This window comes from Hylobates moloch, unplaced genomic scaffold (genome assembly GCF_009828535.3).
Source record: "Hylobates moloch isolate HMO894 unplaced genomic scaffold, HMol_V3 SCAFFOLD_3, whole genome shotgun sequence".
Lineage (NCBI taxonomy): Eukaryota > Metazoa > Chordata > Mammalia > Primates > Hylobatidae > Hylobates > Hylobates moloch.
The window spans coordinates 58,521,872-58,545,068 of record NW_026652278.1 but is presented as its reverse complement, the minus strand read 5'-3'; the positions used below and the strand labels follow the sequence as shown (position 1 = coordinate 58,545,068).

At 36.6% G+C, this 23,197-nt stretch overlaps 1 protein-coding gene across 2 annotated transcripts in view; it reads left to right on the top strand.

Annotated features, from left to right (window-relative positions):
- JMJD1C (jumonji domain containing 1C) overlaps nucleotides 1-23,197 on the top strand; it is a 345,065-nt gene that overhangs the window by 247,021 nt on the left and 74,847 nt on the right. For both annotated transcript variants that reach the window (XM_058436284.1, XM_058436283.1), the window contains exon 3: nucleotides 14,167-14,280. Coding sequence is in view for 1 of the 2 variants with exons in the window: in XM_058436283.1 (XP_058292266.1) it covers nucleotides 14,167-14,280 (114 nt within the window). In the remaining variant the exon portion in view is untranslated. The remainder of the gene's footprint in view (nucleotides 1-14,166; nucleotides 14,281-23,197) is intronic.

Sequence of the window (23,197 nt, the reverse complement as noted above, 5' to 3'; positions counted from 1 at the left end):
AAAATAGAGATAGCTTTCAAGCGATAATGAGTATATAAGACCAGAAATGAATGAATAATATATCACAGGTTAATAACAGTACTTTTTTTTTTTTTTTGAGATCGAGTTTTGCTCTTGTTGTCCAGGCTGGAGTGCAGTGGCGCAATATCAGCTCACCGCAACCTCTGCCTCCTGGGTTCAAGCGATTCGCCTGCCTCAGCTTCCCAAGTAGCTGAGATTACAGGCATGTGTCACCATGCCTGACTAATTTTGTATTTTTAGTAGAGACAGGATTTCTCCATGTTGGTCAGGCTGGTCTTGAACTCCCAACCTCGGCCTCCCAAAGGTGCTGGGATTACACACTCGGCAACAGTACTATTAATCATTACTCTTTTTTTGTTTGTTTGCTTTTTTATTTTTTTGGAGACGGAGTCTTGTCTGTCGCCCAGGCCAGAGTGCAGTGGCGTAATCTCAGCTCACTGCAGCCTTTGCCTCCTGGGTTCAAGCAATTCTCCTGCCTCAGCCTCCCAAGTAGCTAGGACTACAGGCATGCGCTACCACACCCGGCCAATTTTTTTATTATTATTATTATTCTCTTTTAATTGTTGTATTTTTAGTAGAGACAGGGTTTTACCATGTTGGTAAGGCTGGTCTCAAACTCCCTACCTCGACTTCCCAAAGTGCTGGGATTACAGCTGTGAGCTACTGTGCCTGGCCTATTAATCAGTACTCTTTAACCCATTGCAGATATGTAATTATCATCCAGCCTGTATTTCATTGATTTACCTATTGTAGGTTGTCTTGATAAAAGTTTTAAGTCAAGTTCCTTAAATCTTAGTTTCAAATCTTATTAACCTAATAACTTTTGTTTTTATTAAAATGCAGGCTGGGTGCAGTGGCTAATGCCTGTAATCCCAGCACTTTGGGAGGTCGAGGTGGGCAGATAACCTGAGGTAGTTGGAGACCAGCCTGGCCAACATGGCGAAACCCCATCTCTCCTAAAAATACAAAAGTTAGACAGGCGTGGTAGTGCGCACCTGTAATCCCAGCTACTCGAGAGCTGAGGCATGAGAATAGCTTGAACCCAAGAGGCGGAGGTTGCAGTGAGCCAAGATCACATGATTGCATTCCAGCCTGGGAGACAGAGCAAGACTCTGTCTCAAAAAATTAAAAAAATATATAAAATGAAATGCAAATTACTCTCAATGAATATATTTTGCTCTTACTTGGTCAATTTGTATTTTAAAAATTTTCATTATACTGATTATCCATTGTTGGCTCAAGATACCCCACGCAAAATATTCTGGTAAGAGACCAGAATATACCATCCCCAAAATATCTTTTTTTGCCGTGTTTTGAGCTAGTTATTCTGAGAATCTGCAGACACAGGAGTAATTCTGAAAAGCTGCCCTTTTGTAAGAGAAATTTACGCATCTATTAAAGGAAATCTACTTTAGTAAAAGTTACCTGTATCAGGGAAAGGGCTGCTGCAGACAACTGTTATTACCTGAGAGACTTTAGTCCGCATAACAAGACTATCTTTGTTCATCATGTATTTTCTCCTCTCACTCCATTTTGTATAACTTGCGTAGACACCAACCCTTAAAAGCCCCAAGCTTCTGGGAGCTGCAGTGGCTCAGGCTGGATGCCCTGGCACTCGGGGAGGCGAGGCTACACATTCGAGGCCAACCTAGTGAACACTGATTAAAAAAAATAAATAAATAAAAAATAAAAAAATAGAGAATACTATTTTGGCCAGGCACGGTGGCTCACGCTTGTAATTCCAGCACTTTTGAGAGGCCAAGGCGGGCGGATCACGAGGTCAGGAGATCGAGACAGTCCTGGCTAACATGGTGAAACCCTGTCTCTACTAAAAATACAAAAACTTAGCCGTGCGTGGTGGCGGGTGCCTGTAGTCCCAGCTACTCTGGAGGCTGAGGCAGGAGAATGGCATGAACCCAGGAGGCGGAGCTTGCATTGAGCCGAGATCGCGCCACTGCACTCCAGCCTGGGCGACAGAGCAAGACTCCGTCTCAAAAAAAAAACAAAAAAGCCCCAAGCTTCTATTCCTTCCATAGCTTCAGATACTGTATAAGCTTCAATATCTGACTCTTCAGTGAGTCTCATATTTTGTGGGACTACTGTTAATTACATGTGTAATTAAAATTGGTTTCCTGGCAGGGTGCCATGGCTCAAGCCTGTAATCCCAGCACTGGGAGGTTGAGGAGGGTAGATCACCTGAGGTCAGGAGACCACCCTGGCCAATATGGCGAAACCTTGTCCCTACTGAAAATACAAAGATGAGCTGGGGCGTAGTGGTGGTGGGCACCTGTAATCCCCATGCCCACCTCAGCCTCCGGAGTAGCTGGGATCACAGGCACCTGCCACCATGCCCATCTAATTTTTGTATTTTTGGTAGAGTTGGGGTTTCACCATGTTGGCCAGGCTGGCCTTTTTTTTTTTTTTTGAGACAGAATCTGGCTCTGTCGCCCAGGCTGGAGTGCAGTGGCGCGATCTCGGCTCACCGCAAGCTCTGCCTCTCAGGTTCACACCATTCTCCTGCTTCAGCCTCCCGAGTAGCTGGGACTACAGGCACCTGCCACCCCGCCCAGCTAATTTTTTGTATTTTTAGTAGAGACGGGGTTTCACCGTGTTAGCCAGGATGGTCTCCGTCTCCTGACCTTGTGATCCGCCTGCCTCGGCCTCCCAAAGTGCTGGGATTACAGGTATGAGCCACCGCGCCCGGCCTCAACTGCCTGTCTCTAATGTCTTGGCAATGCCATGAATTTTTTCAAAGACTGACAGTTAATGGCTCTGAGCTTGTACCTACCAATTTAGTATTCTATCATATAACTTAATCTATGATTTTTAATTACTAAAAGCATGAAGATGTTCATAGTCTTGTTTATAATACAAAATTGCAAGCAGCTTAAGCATTCAACATTAAGAGAATGAATAATAAAACCAATGCTTTAATAAACTCATGCCTATTTTTTAAGTAGTTAAAATGATGGCAATGTAAGAACATGAGAAGATTACTAAATAAAATGAGCAACTTAAAATTTGCGTGTATCCTGAATGTTGATAACTAATATGGTTGTGAGGAAAAAAAAGGCTGAAAGTGCTGAAAGTCTTGGCTGGGTTCACTAAGGATAAGAATATGGGATCTTTTTCATGCATTTATTTTACAGATTTTCTTAAATATAATTGTTAAGAAAACTATTTTTGGAAACAAAAAGGATCCTCTACATATCATTTAATCTTTAGTTTATTTTTTTAATCTCTAGTTTATATTTTCCATAGTAAAATCACTTCTTCTTGACAGAAATAAAAGTAATTAAATAAGCTTTTCTTTTTTTCCAAATATTGGTGTTTTATCATCTTTCCCAATGTTCTTTTTCTGAACTAGCTTTAAAAACCCTTCATGTTGAATTGATTTTTTCCTCCTAATCCTGCTTATTTCTCCTTTGTGAAAGGTGACATATGTCAGTAAAGCAAATTAAAAATATATAAACTTATGTCATACTTCTTTTCCTTTGTACTTTGTGACTTTGCAGTTTCTTCTAGACAGGCTTCATTTTTCTCCATTCAGCGTTCGAAGTTTAAAGTTTAATTCAGCAGATGGCAAAACACTTTGCTCTCTGCCACCCATGCCAACCAGCATGAAAATAAATACAATCCTTTCACACCATCTTATGATGTAAAAATCATTCAGCTGTGAATTAGGAAATCCATGTTCTGGTCCTAGCACTTCTATAAACAAGATTTTTGACAAACAAAGTCACTTAAACTCTTGAGTGTCCATTTTTTTATTTGTAAAAATGAGAGTATTTCTAACATTAAAGTAATAGGACTAAATTTTGTATTTCTTTTTTAAAAATACCTATATTTTTAGAGACAGGGTCTTGCTATGTTGCCCAGGCTGGTCTCCTACTCCCTGGGCTCAAGCCATCCTCTCAGCTTACCTTCTAAGTAGCTGGGATTCCAGGGACATGCCACTATGTCTGCTTGTATGATTGCTGCCTAATTTGTATGATTATTGTATTCTGTTCTCTTATAAAAGACTGAATACTCTGCTAGGGTAAGAATTTGGTTGTCTTTTCCTCACTATTGCATACCCTGGCCCAAAGCATGGTGCCTTGCACATAGAAGCCTTTTTATACCTGTTGATTGAATGAATGTGCTACAATGTTTGCTGGAGATAGGAGAGTTAAAAAAGTCTTAAGATAAGGTCCATATCTACTAGAAATCCTTGTAGAAATCATAGACTATTGAAGGTTTGAAACTGTGATACACAAGTTTTGCATTGCATAGAAGATCTCCATGGAGTTACTAATGTTAAAAACTTTTTTTTTTTGAGACTGAGTCTGTGTCACCCAGACTGGAGTGCAGTGGCACAGTCTCAGCTCCCTGCAACCTCTGGCTCGTGGGCTGAAGTGATCCTCCCACCTCAGCCTCCCGAGTAGCTGGTACCGCAGGTGCATGCCACCACACCTGGCTATTTTTATTTATTCTTTGTAGAGACAGGGTTTCACCATGTTGCCCAGGCTGATCTAAACTCGTGGGCTCAAGTGATCCACCTGCCTCCGCCTCCCAGAGTGCTGGGATTACAGGCATGAACCACTGTGTGTGACCTACTGTTAAAAACTTAATCCTTTGGACATTACAATGATGTAGGAGTTACATTTTTATGTATTTTCATAGATTTTACAGTGTGGCATATTGAAAAATACTTTAATGAATTATAGTCAGCTTTCTTGTAAGGCCAGTCAAGTTGAATTCCTCTTACTATTGTTGTTCATCTTTTTTTCCTACCCATATGTCTTTAAAAATATTTATACTGCTAGATCATTGAACTTATAAGAGTTTTTTGGTTTTTTGTTTTTGAGTCTGTATAATTTTTTAAAATCCAGTGGTTTGTTTAGGCTTCCACATGTATAAAGATGAGAGGTGTATTCTTTTCATGGCCCAAGATAAATGGAACCAAAATCCTTCTTTATTTTAACTCTTAAAATTGTAAATATAAGATTCTTACATTACTGGAAGGAGTAGATTTTCTTTGGGTAGGCAGACAGTGTTGCCTTCCTTTTAGCCTCTGTTTACTTTCTGACCTCTGTTGATTTATTCAGCTTGTAACCTAGAAACCAACTAAAAAGGAAGGAAGTTAGAGATGTGTATTTCTGGGCAGTAACTGGAGTAGTTTCCTCTTCCCCTAGCCTGGTTTAGCAGCCAAAAAAGGCCTTTTACTCCCCTCCCCACCTCCCAGCAGAAAGAAAAATTAACTAACTTTTCACCTTTTTACCTCAGTCTAGTAAAGAAGGTATAAGCCGTAAGAACAATCAATTTAAAGGACTAAAATGTGTGAAAGGTAGGATCTACCATTCCCTAATGAGTTGTAAGAACAGGAGTGCATTAAGGAGACTTGAAGTAAAACCTAGCAATTTATGCTTGATACCAAGTGGGTTCTCTATGTCATTACTTCATTATTTTTGTTTGTGTTAAAAATTTACCAGAGTACCAGACCAATTAATACCAGGCCAGTCACATTAATATATTTATATTAGCCAGACGTGGTGGCACTTACTTGTAGTCCCAGCTGCTCAGGAGACTGAGGCAGGAGGATGGCTTGAGCCCAGGAGTCTGAGGCTGCAGTGAGCTGATAGCTCCACTGCACTCTGACCTGGACAACAGAGTGAGACCCAATCTCTAAATATATGTATGTCAAGCCCATTTTAAATATTTAAAAGGCATTCATTATTACCAACTAGTTGTAACTCTGCATCCTTTGCATCAAGAATTGATTCTATAGTATTTATAGTAGTGGAGAAGCTAGTCTTATTTTAATTCAACCATGATGTAGTGTGAAATACTTTTTAAAAATGAATGGTTTTTCAGTATTGTTAATTACATTAATTTTACTAAAAATTAGTACATTTGTGTTACTAAGAATGTATGACTTTTGAGGCAATTGTATGGTTTAGCTACATGTACTTCTGTGTGCTATATGATTCTGTAAGGGACTGAAGTACTTGAGAAGCAAAAACAGCTATTTTTAAGTCTGTGTCATAATGTATACAAACTTTAGTTTATGCAAGATTATGAGATAAATCCTGTGAAATTTTCTAATGTACAATAAATTGGGGAAATGTACAGATAAAGTACTTAAAATTTGATAGTTTGTTATATTAAGCTGTATTAAGCATTTGCTTTTTTTGGTTTGGTAACATGACATTGTGAGTTCTTTTATTTACATAGATTCTTTTTATTTTATGTCTGATTAATTATGAATGGATTATTAGGATGGTTATATGCGATTTAATATCCACTTGACAACATTATTAAAAACACTTCGTTCTAAAGTTACCTTGGCTGGGAGCGGTGGCTCACGCATGTAATCCCAGCAACTTTGGGAGGCCGAGATGGGTGGATCACCTGAGGTCAGGAGTTTGAGACCAGCCTGGTCAACATGGTGAAACCCTGTCTCTACTAAAAATACAAAATTAGCTGGGCGTAGTGGCATGCACCTGTAATCCTAGCTACTTGGGAGGCTGAGGCAGGAGAATTGCTTGAACCTGGGAGGCAGAGGTTGCAGTGAGCCGAGGTTGCTGGAGCCATTGCACTCCAGCCTGGGCAAAAAAGAGCAAAACTCCATCTCAAAAAAATAAAGTTACCTTTTTGTATCATGTATGTTCTACACAATATGTTGTATAAAATAAAGCCATATTTTACAGTCTTAGGCTAATCATTGCCCATCTCTTTTTCATTCTTTTTATAAGTGTGAGTTCATCATATACTAAATTGAAAATATCTTTTCAGTAGTTTTTCTTTTCTTTTTTCTTTTTCTTTTTCTTTTTCTTTCGAGACAGAATCTTGCTCTGTCACCCAGGCTGGAGTGCGGTGGTATGATCTTGGCTCACTGCAGCCTCCGTCTCCCAGGTTCAAACAATTCTCCTGCCTCAGCCTCCAGAGTAGCTGAGACTACAGGTACGCCACCATGCCCTGGCTAATTTTTGTATTTTTAGTACAAACGGGGTTTGCCGTGATGGCCAGGCTGGTCTCAAACTCTTGACCTCAAGTGATCCACCCGCCACTGATCCTGGCCTCTTTTCAGTAGCTAACCTGATAATTTCTGTGAAATGAAATTGATACTTCTGGAGTAGATTTAAAGGGATTATGTATGTGGTATTTAAAAAACATCAGTATGAATACAAAATTAGCCCAGTGTTGTGGTGCATGCATGTAATCCCAGCTACACAGGAGGCTTGAGGCAGGAGATTCGCTTGAACCCAGGAGGCAGTGGTTGCAGTGAGCCAAGATCGCACCATTGCACTCCAGCCTGGGCAACAAGAGCGAAACTCTATGTCAAAAAAAATTTTTTTTTAATTAGCATGAATTTTTAGATTTACTGAAATTGAGATTTCTCCATAGGGATACATTTATAATAAAAGACTGTTTACATCTGGACGTGGTGGCTCACGTCTGTAATCCCAGCACTTTGAGAGGCTGAGACGGGTGGATCACTTGAGGCCAGGGATCCGAAACCAGCCTAGCCAACCTGATGACACCCCTGTCTCTACTGAAAATACAAAAATTAGCCAGGCACGCGCGCTTATAGTCCCAGCTACTCTGGAGGCTGAGGCAGGCAGGAGAATTCCTTGAATCCCCATGGGGGCAGAGGTTGCAGTGAGCCGAGATCGTGCCACTGCACTCCAGCCTGGGCAACAGTGAGATTCTGTCTCAAAAAAGAAAAAAAAGAAAAAGACTATTTACATACGTCTTTTTAAAATAGGTTAAATATTTTCTTGCACCTACAAGTGTATTTTTAAAGTTTCAGTGCATGTTACCATATATAATTCCTCTATTTCATCATGTAATTTCTATATTAAAACTGAAACCATTTCAATTAAATTGTAATACAGAAGCATGGTTGACTAAGTATATGGCCAGCTTTCCTGCTCCAAGTCAGAAACTTGCAAATTTTCACTGGGTGCTCTAAAGGTTAAAATTTAATTATACTGACAAATTAATAGACATAACCTGATGTTTTACATAGAGCCACAAATTTATATTCCATTCAATCTCTGCTCTTTGATTTATTGAGTAACCAGAGTCAGTCTCATATCATCACATAAGTCTCCACTATGAAACGAGAAATTACTGTAAGGCCTGGCAGGGTGACTCATGCCTGAAATCCCAGCACTTTAGGAAACCGAGGTGGGTGGATCGCTTAAGTTCAGGAGTTCCAGACCATTCTGGGCAACATGGTGAAACCCTGTCTCTACAAAAAAATACAAAGAGTTAGCCAGGCATGGTGATGCCCACCTGTAGTCTCATCTACACGGCAGGCTGAGGTTGGAGGATCGCTTGAGCCCAGGAGCCAGAGATTGCAGTGAGCCAAGATCACGCCACTGCACTCCAGCCTGGGCAACAGAGCAAAATCCTGTCTCAAAAAAAAAAAAAAAAAAAAAAAAAGAGGCTGGACACAGTGGCTCACACCTGTAACCCCAGTACTTTGGGAGGCCGAGGTGGGTGGATAGCCTGAGGTTAGGAGTTTTTGCGACCAGCCTGGCCAACATGGTGAGACCCTGTCTCTACTAAAAATATAAAAATTAACTGGGTGTGGTGGTGCATCCCTGTAATGCCAGCTACTTGGGAGGCTGAGGGAGGAGAATCGCTTGAACCCAGGAGGCGGAGGTTGCAGTGAGTTGAGAGCGTGCCACTGCGCTCCAGCCTGGGTAACAACAGCAAGACTACGTCCTCCAAAAAAATAGAGAACTTACTATTAGAGTATTCATGTCCAGTAGAAATAAAATGTGAGCTACATGTGTGATTTTAAATTGAGTCTTTACATCAAAATTTTAACATAGGTATATTAATTTTACAGTATTTTATTTAACCCAATATGTCAAAATATTAGCATATCAAAATAAAATTATTCATGAGATACATCTTAATTATTTTTTATATTCAGTGTGTATTTTGTACATTACACATCTCAATTCAGATTAACTACATTTCAGGTGCTCAGTTGCCACATATGGTTAGTAACTACCATATTGGACAACATCAGACAGCAGAACTCTAGAATTTCGATAGATGTTAAGAGACTATATTATATAACACATCTGAGAAATACATTTTATGCTTTCAAATTGTAAGTATCTTAGAACTATCTAAGTAAAATTGTTTTTTGTAATGAGTGAAAATGATTGAGGAATATTTTCAAATCTACCAAAATAAATATTACCAGTTTTTTTTTTAGTAAAATGCCTATGAAATTGTTGAGATTGTCTAAAAATATTTTAAATTGATTTATTTTGAAGTTTTTAATATTTTTAAGGCAAAATGGTTATACTAATAAATTGTGCCCAAAAACATACAAAGTATATTTGATGCTTTATTTTTGCCAACTTGAGAGATAGTCACATGTTATTTCTTTTCTGCACTTTCTCACCTTGGTAAATCTGGAAAGCAAAAACTTAGTATTTGCATTTGCTTTATGAAGGAGACAGTAAACTTGAGCTTTCAGTCTCGCCACTAGTCTGTCTTTGTCTGTTGTTAAAATTATGAGCCAGTCTCTATGGCCGCAGCCAAATGAGTAATCACCAGTAATGTGACTCGTGCTGGAAGTGACTCCATCAGCACCTGTGACGGGGGATTAGTTACAGTTTACAGAGCACCGCCTCTTCCCTTCTCTCAGTGTGCCCTAAGCCAAGTACTCGTTCTCATTTGGGTGTCTGCACTGTTGGAAGCTACTGCACTGTGTTTCCACGCAGACAGAGTACAGTGGGAAAGGCTTTCTCCAGCTGATGGATGGCTGTTCTCTTTATTTGGAGTATCTTACTGGTTATGTAAGCGACCTCGAGAGAAATTATCCTGACCCAGATCGGAGGATGCAGTAGTGCTTCAGCTGCAGGATTTCTTAGTCGTTAACACCACAGTGCTGATGACAAAGAGCGAGTTGTAATCCTCATCACTGCCAGGGCTGAGCCAGAGCAGACAGAAAATCGTCATTTGCTCGTCGGAGACTTGTTAGGTTACAGCTCCTGCTTCGTTCTGTGGTCTTGGCTTTTCTTCCTATACAATGACGCCGCTGCAAGTGAGCTCAGAAATGCTTGGTTTGAGAGCCATTTGCCTGTGATTTTTGAAGACTAAAGAAGTATTTACACTAGATACTCTTCCAGAACACAATGGAAATTTCAGCAAATACTTACTGACCTTTAAAGCCTTGTTGTGGATTTCTGAGATTTAAAGATACTTTAAAATTCTCAAGAACAAAGTACGGTTTGTATTTTTCTGCTTCCTTTTTCTTTTGTCTTAATTTACATTTGGTTTTTCTTCTCAGCCTGAGAAATTAAGGTCACTGCCTTTTATAAAAGATCTGGCCTCAATGTTTTTAGTTTTAAGAATTTTTAACTTTCATTTGTTTAAAAAGGTTTATTGTGTTCGTAGTAATTTAATAACTGTAAATGTTAATTAAAAAACTAGGGTTTAATTGTTTAAAGTATTATGGCAGAAGTGCTTCAAATTAGGGTTTTCAGACTAGTGTTTCAAGGGAAGTGGGGGTTTTTGTTTTGTAAGGTTTTTTTTGGTTATTCCCTTCCCCACCCCCAACTTGTTTTCTAACAGTATCGTGTTTTTCAATAGACCTGCTTGGGTGGGAATTTGGACTTTGTTCTTTCAAGTCACTCCAGTCCTTTTTTTTTTTTTTTTTTTTTTGGTAGACTAAATCTTAACTTCTAAAATGTTGCTTAGGTTGTTTTCTGCTTTAGTATTTACCTTTGGTGAGATTTATATTAGTATTTTTGCAGTTAATAAGCCTGTTTTTTTTTTTTTTTTTAACTTGGGATTGTTAACTGTTAACCGGAGATTGTTAGAAACTAAGACTGCAGACATAAGCTTCTTAAATTTCCTGTTAAATGTGAAATGGTGAGCTTTAACATCGTTTGTTTGAGCAGCTGAGTTGTGTTTAAGAGCTGTAGCTGATTTATTTTAAAAATGTTTTTCGAGGAGGGCTCATCTGTTCGCCTCTTCCTCATGTGAATGGAATGTGGTGCAGCATGGAGCCCCAAACAGGATACAGTTGTTCTAAGCATTCTTCCTATAGTTTGGTAGGCCCTACTAGAAATGCAGGCTCTCAACTATATTTATTTTGGCCGTAGACTATTTTTAAAGTATGTTTAACAGTGATAAATGACCTTAAAAAACACTCACTCCATTAATAAAATTGAAAAAGCATTTTTTTTTCAACTGAACATTTAGTGTTAGTAATTTTCATTTTGGTTTTCAAAGGCTTTTTAGAGCATTTGAATAATAGACTTTTGTGATTAGGGCCATATTCTACTGTGACTTTCATCACATGTTAGCTCATTGCTTCCCTTTAGGCTGTGGAAGTTACTCATAGAATGATATATCTTTAGAGTGTTGAATTAGTTATGCATGAGTTCTAGTTTCTTTACATTCCAGTGCACCTAGACCCATGGACTATTTACTACGAATTCATCATACCAGCTGTAGGACCCATTTGTTTTTATTTAAATATGTTTTTTATTATTTTTAAACTTATAATGTTACTTTGAAATATACTATACTAATACAAAAATTAACAGTACTTACATGGTTGTTTTGCCAGTTAAAAAAACCGGGGTGTATTTTAATATCACTTCATATGTTGTTTGCCTTTCATTTTTCCTTAAAGTAGAGCAGTCACACATACTCACTGTTGCTCATTATAAATATTGAAACATTTCTTTTAACAAATACTATGAAAGTATCTATCAGCACTTTTTATTTGCTGTTTAAGAAGCATGATATACTTTGGACTTCCACTTGTAAATGATTATAAGTACTCATGTCCTTGTAAGAGTATTCAAATTTGATCATTGTCAGCTAGTTTTCTTACATTTCTGGTAGCCAAATTTTACTTGGCTTTCAGTGAGACATCTTAAAATGTGAGAATTTTTTTTAGCTTAGAAATCTTTTCAAATTAACTTAGAGTAATTTAAATCATAGGTCGCCTTGTTGAAATTTACCTTTAGAACTCTGACCTACCTTGAAAAGAAGAGCTCTCTTCAGAAGAATGTTTTTCATATTATAAAATGACTAGGTCTCATAGGAAATGCAAGCCACCTGTATTATTTGCGTAAGAAAGAGGCACTCCAGAAGGAGAACTTTACTTCTTTTTCAAATCCTACTTAATTGAATTGTATCTTTAGCCACTTAGATAATACCTTTTGTGGACCTTTTTGTGAACCTTCATGGGTTGACCTGACATGGTACTGTTTGAAAAGAAATAGATCATTTGATAATGTTCAAGGATTAAAAGTCCTCTTGAGAAGATGCCAGTGTTTTCTAGTTTACTTAAAAACTAAACTGACAGAGATATAGTATGGAAAAACATTTTTACAGTAGGGATCAGCCGAATATCCCTGTTTATGTTACATATTTCATGTCAGTTGGTCACGTAGTGGTGGACACTTTGAAAGCCTAAATAAAATGAATGCTCTTGAATTTCTTACAAACTTTTTGTCACTTGTTAAGTAAAATAATAAATAGGATTTTATGAAATCCTATAGGATTTTATGTAATTGAAAAGTGTTAAATGATAACAGTAGAAGGAAACAGCTAAATAGTGTGAGGATTTTCTGTTTTGAAAGTGTGATTTCTCACCCAAATAAAAATAATTTTGATAAATAATACAGTGCTTAAAAGGTTAGCCTAGGATATGGGAGAGAGGATGTTACTGTGACTAGATTTTCTAATCTTAAATATTGAAAATAAGTGAGAATGTACGAGAATTTTTTCCTGTTTTTTAATTAAGAAAAAATATTATTTGTAACTTCATGATGTAGATAGTGTAGAAATAAGACTTGCTTAAATTTAATATTAAATTTTTAACTTTGAAACATTGTTACATATTGCAGTGAGTCAACCTGAAATTCCTCTTAGGAATTTCTTAAATATAGAAATTAACTCCTTAAAAGCCACTCCAAACCAAACATCTTGAAGTTTTTCCCTGGAGTATGTTTATTGTTATTAACAAGATGTTATATATTTTTAAAGACAGAATAAGAGAAAGGGGAAACAGTGATTTTGAAATGCCTGGTAATTTGTACTGTCTATGCCAAAAGCTTTGTTTTGTGTGGAAATATTAACACAAATTACCCCGTAGCTAGAAAGATTTCTCCATGTGATATAGGTAACTTAGAAACTGAGTTGATTATTAATTCCATTTTCCAAACTTTTTTCCAGTTAAAAAATTTTTTTATAGTAAAGCTGCCGTGTTTTTAAAATGGTGGAATTTTGTTTTCATTTTCAAGTTTTTAGAACAGTACCATGAATATAAGACACTTGTATTTTATTTAATCTTCATCTACTTTGAAAGTGAGTGTGATAGTCATAAAGAAATTTATACATTGTATCCCTGTTTCCTTCCTCTTCCTCCCCTGGCTCTGTCCCTGTCACTCCTACCCAAGATACGAGTTAAATCTCATATGTTAAAGGTATCTTCTTAAAGGAATCAAATGACCTTGAATTGACTTTATTTAAAAGAAGTAGTGGAGATTTGGACTTGACTGCAAAGTAGAGTTTTGTGTAGTACTTCTTACCGACTCTTTCTCTACTCCCTTCCTCCATGCTTCTCTCACTAAAGCTGCAGGATTTTTATCTGTGCCTGGTGCAGGGGCGGGGGTGGGAGTGCAAGGGGTGGAGTTGAAAGACCAGATACTTCCTGATCATTTAAACTCCTGCTTAATATGAATGAGCTAGACAAAAAGTGTACATTGAAGTAATAACTACTCTCTTTAATAAGAAATAATACAGTTAAAAAAGGCGGGGGTAAATATGCTCTCCAACCCAGTTTACTGTTTCAAAAGCAATTGCTCTTTTTAAGCAGACATTTTTACACACATGCATATTTTATTACATCCCTTGTTAAAAGTAAACAGTTGGGACTTAGTATACTCAAATATGTCCTTATCACATGTAGATCTAGTTTGTTCCTTTTAAATAAACACAAATACCTTATAGTATAGATAAAAGCATTAGTTTATAATATGAAAATTAATATTAGGCATCCTGAGACTCTGTAGTGATAGTGACATTGATACATTGTATTGATGTGTGTTCCTTCATAATTTCAGGATACTACCCAGAAAATTATCATTAGAAATTTTTTTTTCTTGGCAGACTTTCAAACCTCTGGTTGATAGAAGTATACCCAGTTCAGTCACTGCAGTAGAATTCCTTGTAGATAAGCAACTGGATTTTTTAACTGAAGATAGTGCCTTTCAGCCCTACCAGGTAAGAAATTTTAGATTACTTTTTAAAATTAACGGTTAATTAAACTTTATTGATATTCAGACATTCTTTAAACAATGTTCTTTAAATATCATTTCATCTAACTTCTAGTTGTGCAAAGAACCCAATGAATGTGGTCAGTCGATTTTGCTTATAGGATAAATGATTTATTTATTCAATTAACAATATATACTGAGAATCTACTATGAGCCAGGCAGTGTTCTGTTGCAAGGATTACAGAATAAACAAAATAAAGTATCTGACATTCTAAATAATCATTATTAGAAAATAATTGGTTAAATATTAGTATAAATTGTCTTCAACGCTAAAGGTTAAGAATTGGGTAAATTAATATAATTAAATGAGATTAGTGTTTATGTATACCTATCAGTTTAGCATAATAGTTCTTTTTTTAAGGGGAAATTTTTTTAGATTGTCAATAATTGAATGATTTTATTTATAAATTTCAGTTTTCCATTATTGCGATTTAAATACAAATACATTTAATTAGGAAAACATTTTCCAGTTGACTTAGATTTTAATTATGTGAAGAAACTCATCAAAAGTATTAAGCTAAATATTTTTAAGATTGTTGAAATTACCAGTTAATTTTTTCAGGTATAAGTAAAGCTCACAAAAGTTTGTGTGTGTGTGTGTGTGTGTGTGTGTATGTATATATATATCTATATATATATATTTTTTTCCGAGATGGAGTCTCACTCTTTCACCCAGGCTGGAATGCAGTGGCGCGTTCTTGGTTCACTGCAACCTCCACCTCCTGGGTTCAAGCAGTGCTCCTGCCTCAGCCTCCAGAGCAGCTGGGATGACAGGCACACACCACCACGCCCAGCTAATTTTTGTGTTTTTAATAGAGACAGGGTTTCACACTGTTGGCCAGACTGGTCTCGAACTCCTGACCTCAAGTGGTCTGCTCGCCTTGGCCTCCCAAAGTGCTGGGATTACAAGCGTGAGCCACCACACCCGGCCTTCATTTGTATATTCAGATTTTAGGTTGAATTAAATGTATATATTATAGATTTCTTTTTACTCAGATGTTTTAAAATAATACAGTAATTGCATGGAAAGAAAGGATGAGTGAACCAGTTTAAATTTTTTCTAATGGAGTAAAAAGTTAATACTGTTTTATTTCAGACTTGTTACTGTTTTTCAAAAATAAAATGTAGAGCTATTATTTCCATTGGAGAGAACAAGAGCTTGTGTTAATGAGCAGTGATTTGTTGTGCATGGATTTGTAATACTTAGGGAATTAGAATAGTTCTATTAGGTCCACCAAAATGAGATGATAGTTCATTTAGTGTAAACATTATTTCATGTTTTGAAGTCTATATAGATATACTCTTGTCTTTCCACTTGATTTTTCTTGTTTCTTCAAAGGACCTAGTTTTTTTTGTATTGTTAGGTTTTGTTCTTTGTTTACAGTATTTATTTCATAGCAAATCCCAGTTTAATAGTGGAGTTGTTGGAGCTTTTCCCTGGGGTTTTATTTTGTTAAGTGTGAATACCATTTCGTTTACTATAGACCTTATCATTTCATTTCCCCCAGTCAGTTAGAGGGAGTTAGAGTAGGTGAATCTAGGTGAAATCAAAGGAACCTTCCAAATCTTAGTGTTTTAATTCTGTGGTTGTATTATTAGCACTTTTGGAACCAAGTTTCAGCCTGGATTTGGTTTAGAGAAGTGAAATCGTTATGTAGAAATTACTTTTAAAAATAAACTCTTGCCAGGTGGCCTAAAACTCGACACATTTTTGAAAATTACAATGATTGAAAGAATATGCTGGGGGTAGAGTGGGGGGGTACCCTAACTTTTTTTAAAACAGTTTCAGAGGTATAAGAGCTAAAGTCTTACATGGTTTGTTGAATTGTATGTTTGTCTCTGTTAGTAAGCTATTTAATCTGCTCTGCTAGTATATACACTAAGTCACCCTCTGGCCTAGAAGGATGCCATATCTTCCAGAAGTGAGGTGATTGACTTGACATTTTAACCATTGTGTTTCTGAAAAATGTGAATTCTGAGTTCAAAGAAATCAGAAGGAATTAACATGAGAGCACTTGATTTAGGATCTAGCATACCTTAGTTTTAGAATTTCTTACGAATTTTAGACTAAGTGCTGGTTTATAGCAGAGCTTTTCTATGCGCATTTTTTATTGTTAGGGTTTTTAAATAAGATCAGGTTATAAATATAAAAATATTTTCTCCCATGTGTAAATGATAGACATTTATCTTATTTTGAATGAAAATTTACTACGGACACCTAAGATGGTTAAATTTATTTATTTAAATAAATCTTGTGAAATACAGAAATGTTCTAGAAAGATGAAAAAAAATTTAGAGTTCGTGTAATTAGAATGGCTTTATACCAGATTGATTATTTTCTAACCAGTTGTCCAAGCAGTACATTAAATTCCTTAGCTTCTTAAAATGGCAGCTGTTACTGGCATAAATTTTGTAAATAGTGCCTTGACCTATCTCGACCTTAGGGTAACCCTCTGTAAGTCAAAGGGAGTTTGGGTACACTTGAATAAGCTTTTTAATTGAGCTCATTTCTTTCTCACTGTTTAGAATTTCATGAGGCAATTTCTTAATATGGATGCTAATTATCCTTTATAAACTTTTTAAGTAGGTGGGGGAAAATTCTCTTTGGAAATGGCCTTTGTGCATATTATTTTTTAGTCTAGAGTGGTAGGTACATGTAAGTTTTTAAAATTTCCACAAATCATGCTTTGCCGTGAATCTAATTAAATATTTTCAGTGGGAATTCCCAGTCTACCACCTTTCTCCTTGATTTCTCAGCATTTTATTCAGTAGCAGTATGTTTTTCTTTAGTTCCCATTACAAGTTGCACAGCTTTATTCTTCATTAAATCAGAATGATAAACTAAGGTAGTGGTTAGGAAACAGATGAGTCAGGAGTAATACAAGTCCTTTCACTTTTAAGTCATTGGTTTGAAGCCCACTCTTTTCTCTGAATGATTTGAATATATTGAATATCAGATAGCAAGTATTAAGTTAGTTAACCTGGTCGGCTTTTTTTTTTTCTTCTTCTTCTTCTTCTTTCTTCTTTCTTTCTTCTTTCTCTTCTTCTTCTTCTTCTTCTTCTTCTTCTTCTTCTTCTTCTTCTTCTTCTTCTTCTTCTTCTTCTTCTTCCTTCTTCCTTCTTCCTTCTTCCTTCTTCTTCCTTCTTCCTTCTTCTTCTTCTTTTTTTTTTTTTTCTGTCACTCAGGCTGGAGTGCTGTGGCACAATCTCAGCTCACCGCAGCCTCCGCCTCCCAGTTTCAAGAGATTCTTCCTGCCTCATCGTCCTGAGTAACTGGGATTACAGGTGTGCACCACCACTCCCGGCTAATATTTGTATTTTCAGTAGAGATGGGTTTTCACCATGTTGACCAGGCTGGTCTTGAATTCCTGACCTCAGGTGATCCACCCCGCCTCGGCCTCCAAAAGTACTGAGAATACAGTCGTGAGCCACTGTGCCCAGTACTGGTCAGCTTTTTAGGTGACATTTAGTTGGGTATTCCAGGATGCAATCATTATAGATTATAGTTTTTAGCATTTTGGAAAGAAACATGACTAAAAGGAGAAATTGAACCAACATTTTCAGAGAGTATAGTGGATATATATTAATTAGGCCACTGAAGCAACAGGCCCTGATATTGTTAAGTGTCTTTCTCCTTCCCTGTGCACACAAATAAGTTTCTACTTCCTCCTTTTAGGTTTCCTGATCATGCCTGGCTACACTTAACTTTCTTTGAAGTAGGGGGGAAGGGAAAAGGGAGAGGAAGTAGTGGGGAAATCTGCAGATTCTACTGTGTTTTTTAGCTAGCTGGGAAGAAGGAGGAGAAAATAAATTATTGCTTCTTAAAGGTACTTTTAATCGTTTTTTGTTACGCCAGGCATGGTGGCTCATGCCTGTAATCCCAGCAGCTGAGGTGGGCAGATCACGAAGTCAGGAGTTTGAGACCACCCTGGCCAACATGGTGAAACCCAGTCTCTACTAAAAATACAAAAAGAAATTAACCGGGCGTGATGGTGGGTGCCTGTAATCTCAGCTACTTGGGAGGCTGAAGCAGGAGAATCGCTTGAACCTGGGAGGCAGAGGTTGCAGTGAGCTGAGACCACGCCACTGCACTCTAGCCTGGGCAACAGAGCGTGACTACATCTCAAAAAAAAAAAAAAAATAATAATAATAGTTTTTTTTTGTTGTTACTATAATCTCTGTGGTATTGTTGCTTTACTTTGGAGTATGATTATAGAAGTTCAAAAAAACTTTCCATTAAATTCTGATAACAATTTTGATCACATTCACATAAAAATTTTGATAATGAAATGAAATATTTAACTTTTAGCATGATTTTGAAATCATTTTATCATGGGTTTTGGCTACTGGCTGTGCACACACCTACAGTTTTCAGGTTGGGGTTGCTTCATAGCGGATGTGGAAGACATTATTTCTTACCTGAAAGTTGTACATGATTCATACCAACTAACCTGGCTTAGTCTGGCTTGTTAGTCCAGTATTTTTAGGCATCACATTCCTCTTTGCTTTTAAATGTAATAAAGAAATAAAACAAAGGTCACTAGTTAAAACCGTTAGAGATTTGATACAGAATGTGCTTGTCCAAAATTATACCGCATGTTTATCTTACAGTATATTAAAATTCATTGTAGTAATGAGGTGTTTTCCCTAAAATAAGGTAGAATCATAAATCCTAGAACTGAAGGAATGATTCCATTAGAAGTTCTGTATCCCAGCTACTCTGGAGGCTGAGGCAAGAGAATCACTTGAACCAGGAGGCAGAGATTGCAGTGAGCCGAGATCACACCATTGCACTCCAGCCTGGGCAGTAAGAGCGAAACTCTGTCTCAAAAAAAAGAAAAAAAAAAAAGTTCTGTATTATAATGAGCTGATAAAGTTTAGAGATAAGACTATTAATACTACAGTTCTATCATTGTAGAGTATAGACATTGAACTATAGTTCATATACTAAATACAGTACTGTTGTGCTTTGAATTGCTGGTTGAAGGAAATGGGTAGAACAAACCTGAGTATTTTCTTAGTACCTGGACTAAAGATTGCTTAAAGACTTAACCAGAGAAGAGTCACACATTGTCTAGTAAATGAATGTGTCTGGACTGTGCCAGATTGTTTATCTATTTCTGTAGTCTTTCAATGATAGTTTTTCCAGTTTGAATCCATTTTAACCCATACTTCTTTCATCATTGATCATATAAATTTATTGGCTGTGATTTCTGAGTATCCCTAAGGTAATTGTTGCTCAACACATCTGTTTTACTAAAAATAGCTCAAACAGTTGCCTAGGGTAAGTTAGCAGTAGTTTAGGGAGTAGTGTGTACCAGAGACATGTATTTTTTTTTCTTCTAAATTTGTGTTATTGTCCTATGGCATTTGGAATTGCTTCACAACCAGGATGGAATAATGCAAATAAGGTGAAATTTTAGCCATTAGTCAGCCAACGTGAACAATTTAACCAGTTGTTTGGACGTTACTAGACAAATGTTGTACTTTGTTGAATTAAATATTTGACATAAGTGGTCCACTGACAAAGTTTGAAATCTTGTTGATAGAGGTTTGTTTATAAGCAGATTTATTTCTCAGGGTAATATGATATTGCTAATAGTTTACAGAAAGAAGTAAACAGAACTTCCTGTTACAGTGCTTTGTATGGTGGAGAAGGGACTTGCTTTTTCAAGCTTTACCTTCACTTCAGCTTATAGTACAGACAGATCACTTTAGATTATTTTAAAAATGTAACATTTCTATAGTGTGAATGGGAATTTGACCTGGTACAGTATTTATTAGTATACTTCCATAATTATTTTTGTCCTACAGTTCCTTTCAGATTTGTCATTTTCCTGGTATCATGTCACTGCTCTAGCATTACTTTTTACCAATTTCACGACTCCCTGCTAGTTGTTTAATGATTTTTTAAAGTTGATAAAAGTCTTGTAAGTAATGATCTTTATTTTATTTTCAAGGAGTTTATAATCTGTGATAAGAACTGACATAAAAAATGACTTTCTTGAAGTAGACTGGATTTAAGAAGCCTGAAGTAAAAATTTCAGAAATACAAAGATAGGAGAAGTCAATAAAGACTGAAGTGGTTAAAGAAGTCTCATGAAAGAGATAAAACTTAATGGGTTTCACTTTAAGGGAGATGGAAGTGAAAGGATGAGGTGGGGCTGGTGGAGTGGTTGGTGGTGGCGGTGGTAATGGTAATCCAGACATTTGCCAGGAGGAACAGCATAATCGGTGATGAGGAGGTATTTTAGGGGACAGTAGAATGTCAGCCTAGCTAAAGAAGAGAGTTTATGAATAGAATTAATGCTGGATACACATGGTGTGGGGTCAGATAAAAGAGGAAAAGATCACTAAGCACAGTTCTCAGGAGAGTAACAATTATCTGTGTAACAATGGCATGTTGGTTATTGTAAATATCAAAAGCAGCTAATTGATTGGGTCTTCACTAGATCCTTTTAGAGATTCATTATAGCATAATGGTTAAGAGCATGAATTTTGACATCAATTCAAGCAAACTTAGTTTCAAATCTTACCTTTGCCGTTCGCTAGCTATTTCATATTGGGAAAGTCTCAACTGCTCTGAATAAATGGTTTCCTCAACTGTAAATACTGTCTACCTCAGGGTTGTTGGGAAGATTAAATGAAATGATACATTAAAGAGTTTATAGTACAGAAACTGCTCAATAAGAGACATATTGTAAAGTTCCCTTTTCATAAATGGTATCTTGAACCTTTTTGGTGGATATTTGAAACTCCTTTCTCTTCCTACCATTCACACACTCATTGACTATTTCTCTGCCACCATCTGGTGCTTACTTTTAACAATCTTTCTTACTAGTCTTCCCTAGAACTCTTAGCATTTTTTTTCTCCAGCTGGTACTAAACAAACTTTTTTAATTCTCAATATAACCCATAGACAGTGTATAATAGAACACGTTTTTGTAGTAGTGTTTTTTTTCTTCTCCCACTTTTTATGGAGAATAAGTAGGTAAGATTTCATTGTGACTTCTTAAACTATTATTTTAAGAAAATGGTATTGGAAAGATGACTACAAAACTGTATTGTGGTGTTATCCTTTCCAGCACACTCTTACCTTTTTTCCACAGGGAAAGTCATGTACTCTACTTGTTGCTGATAGTTATTTTTCTCAGAAAGTAGAAGTGATATTCAATAAGGTACAAAATTATTTTTCTTTGTTTGGCTCTGGGAAGACACTTTGTAGCTATAATACTAAGGTCTGGAAGTCCCCTAATGATTAAATTAAAGAGTTAGACTAAATAACCTTTGTAGCAGTGAGTACACTAGCTCTGTGAACTTGTTAAAGGTGAAAAAACAGCCTTTTCTGGTCAACATTAAACCAATCAAGCCCTAATTATTTTAGTGTTTAGGATAAGAGGCATTCAACTAAAGCTAGGTTTATCTTAAAAGAACTTTTCAGTTAGAGTGCCAGATGCAAATCGAATGTTCTGCAGAATTGGAAAACCAGGATCATTTGGATTAATAGTACTTACTCAGCACTTTCTATTCTCTTTTTCTTTTTCCTTTTTTCTTTTCTTTTCTTTCTTTTTTTTTTTGAGATGAAGTCTCACTCTGTCACCCAGGCTAGAGTGATGTGAGCTCACTGCAACTTCCGCCTCCCTGGTTCAAGTGATTCTCCCACATCAGCCTCCTCAATAGCTGGGACTACAGGTGTGAGCCACCACGCCCAGCTAATTTTCTGTATTTTTAGTAGAGACAGGGTTTCACCAGTGTTGGCCAGGATGGTCTCGAACTCCTAACCTCAAGTAATCCCCCCACCTTGGCCTCCCAACATGTTCAGATTACAGGTGTGAGCCACTGCACCTAGCTACTCTTTTTCTGTATCTGTTTCTGGATTATATTTTGACAGGCGTTGAACACATTCCCAGTTACTCCCTGAGTTTTCATATGCATCTCCCTTTTCCATTTCACTTTGCCTTCATTTTAACATGTGATTAAAATTTAGAGGTGTCTTGTTGACATGATATCAGTAAAATGAGAACAATTGTATATATACTGTGACAAAAGGATTAAAAATACATAACTATGAACTTACTACTGGTAGATTATTGGCTTGGTAGGTTGAGCATCCATGGGCGGGCATAGCCTGGGGGTGGTCTAGGAGATGAGGCCAGAACAGGAAACAGCTATTTTGTAATATTTGGCTTTATTTCATTTCAAGTCAAAAGTGACAGCTTGCAATAGTAGAGCTAAGCTGAAGCCTCGATAGTAGGATGGACAACAAGAAAAGAGGAACCAGCAGCTAAAGCAGAGTCAATATACTTCCTTGTTTTTTAAAAATTATTTTTAATATAAAGTTGCTATATCATGTTTTAATATTCAGTAATTTTGCTCTGTATTCTATTTAAATATTCCATTACCTACCTATATGATTTTATATAGCTATAATTTCAAAAATAGTAATGAAACATGCTTATTAAGGTCCCATAAATTACCCCAGTACATATCTGTTGCTATTTAAAAAAGGAGCTCTTCATTTGTAAAAATTGGTTGCAAAACTTGATGTGTTGAAAATGTATCCTTGGAGTTTGGGAACATGTTATTTTGACTGAAATTTGGCCCAAGTATGAGCTATTCTGCAATATTCAGATTAAAAACATTTATAAGTCACTGCAGTAGTTCTTTCCTGGTCCCAAATCTGCTATGATCATATGCTGAAAAATCTGCCAGTCTCCTTTTAAATTTTCATAGCTGCTGCTATGAATTTAAAGTATGTGAAATTATGCTTGTAGACTCTTAAGCCATCACTAGTTACCATTGAGAAAGATTTTCTGGTTTCTTTCTTCCAATCAAAATAAGATCATAGGATTGATTTATTCTTT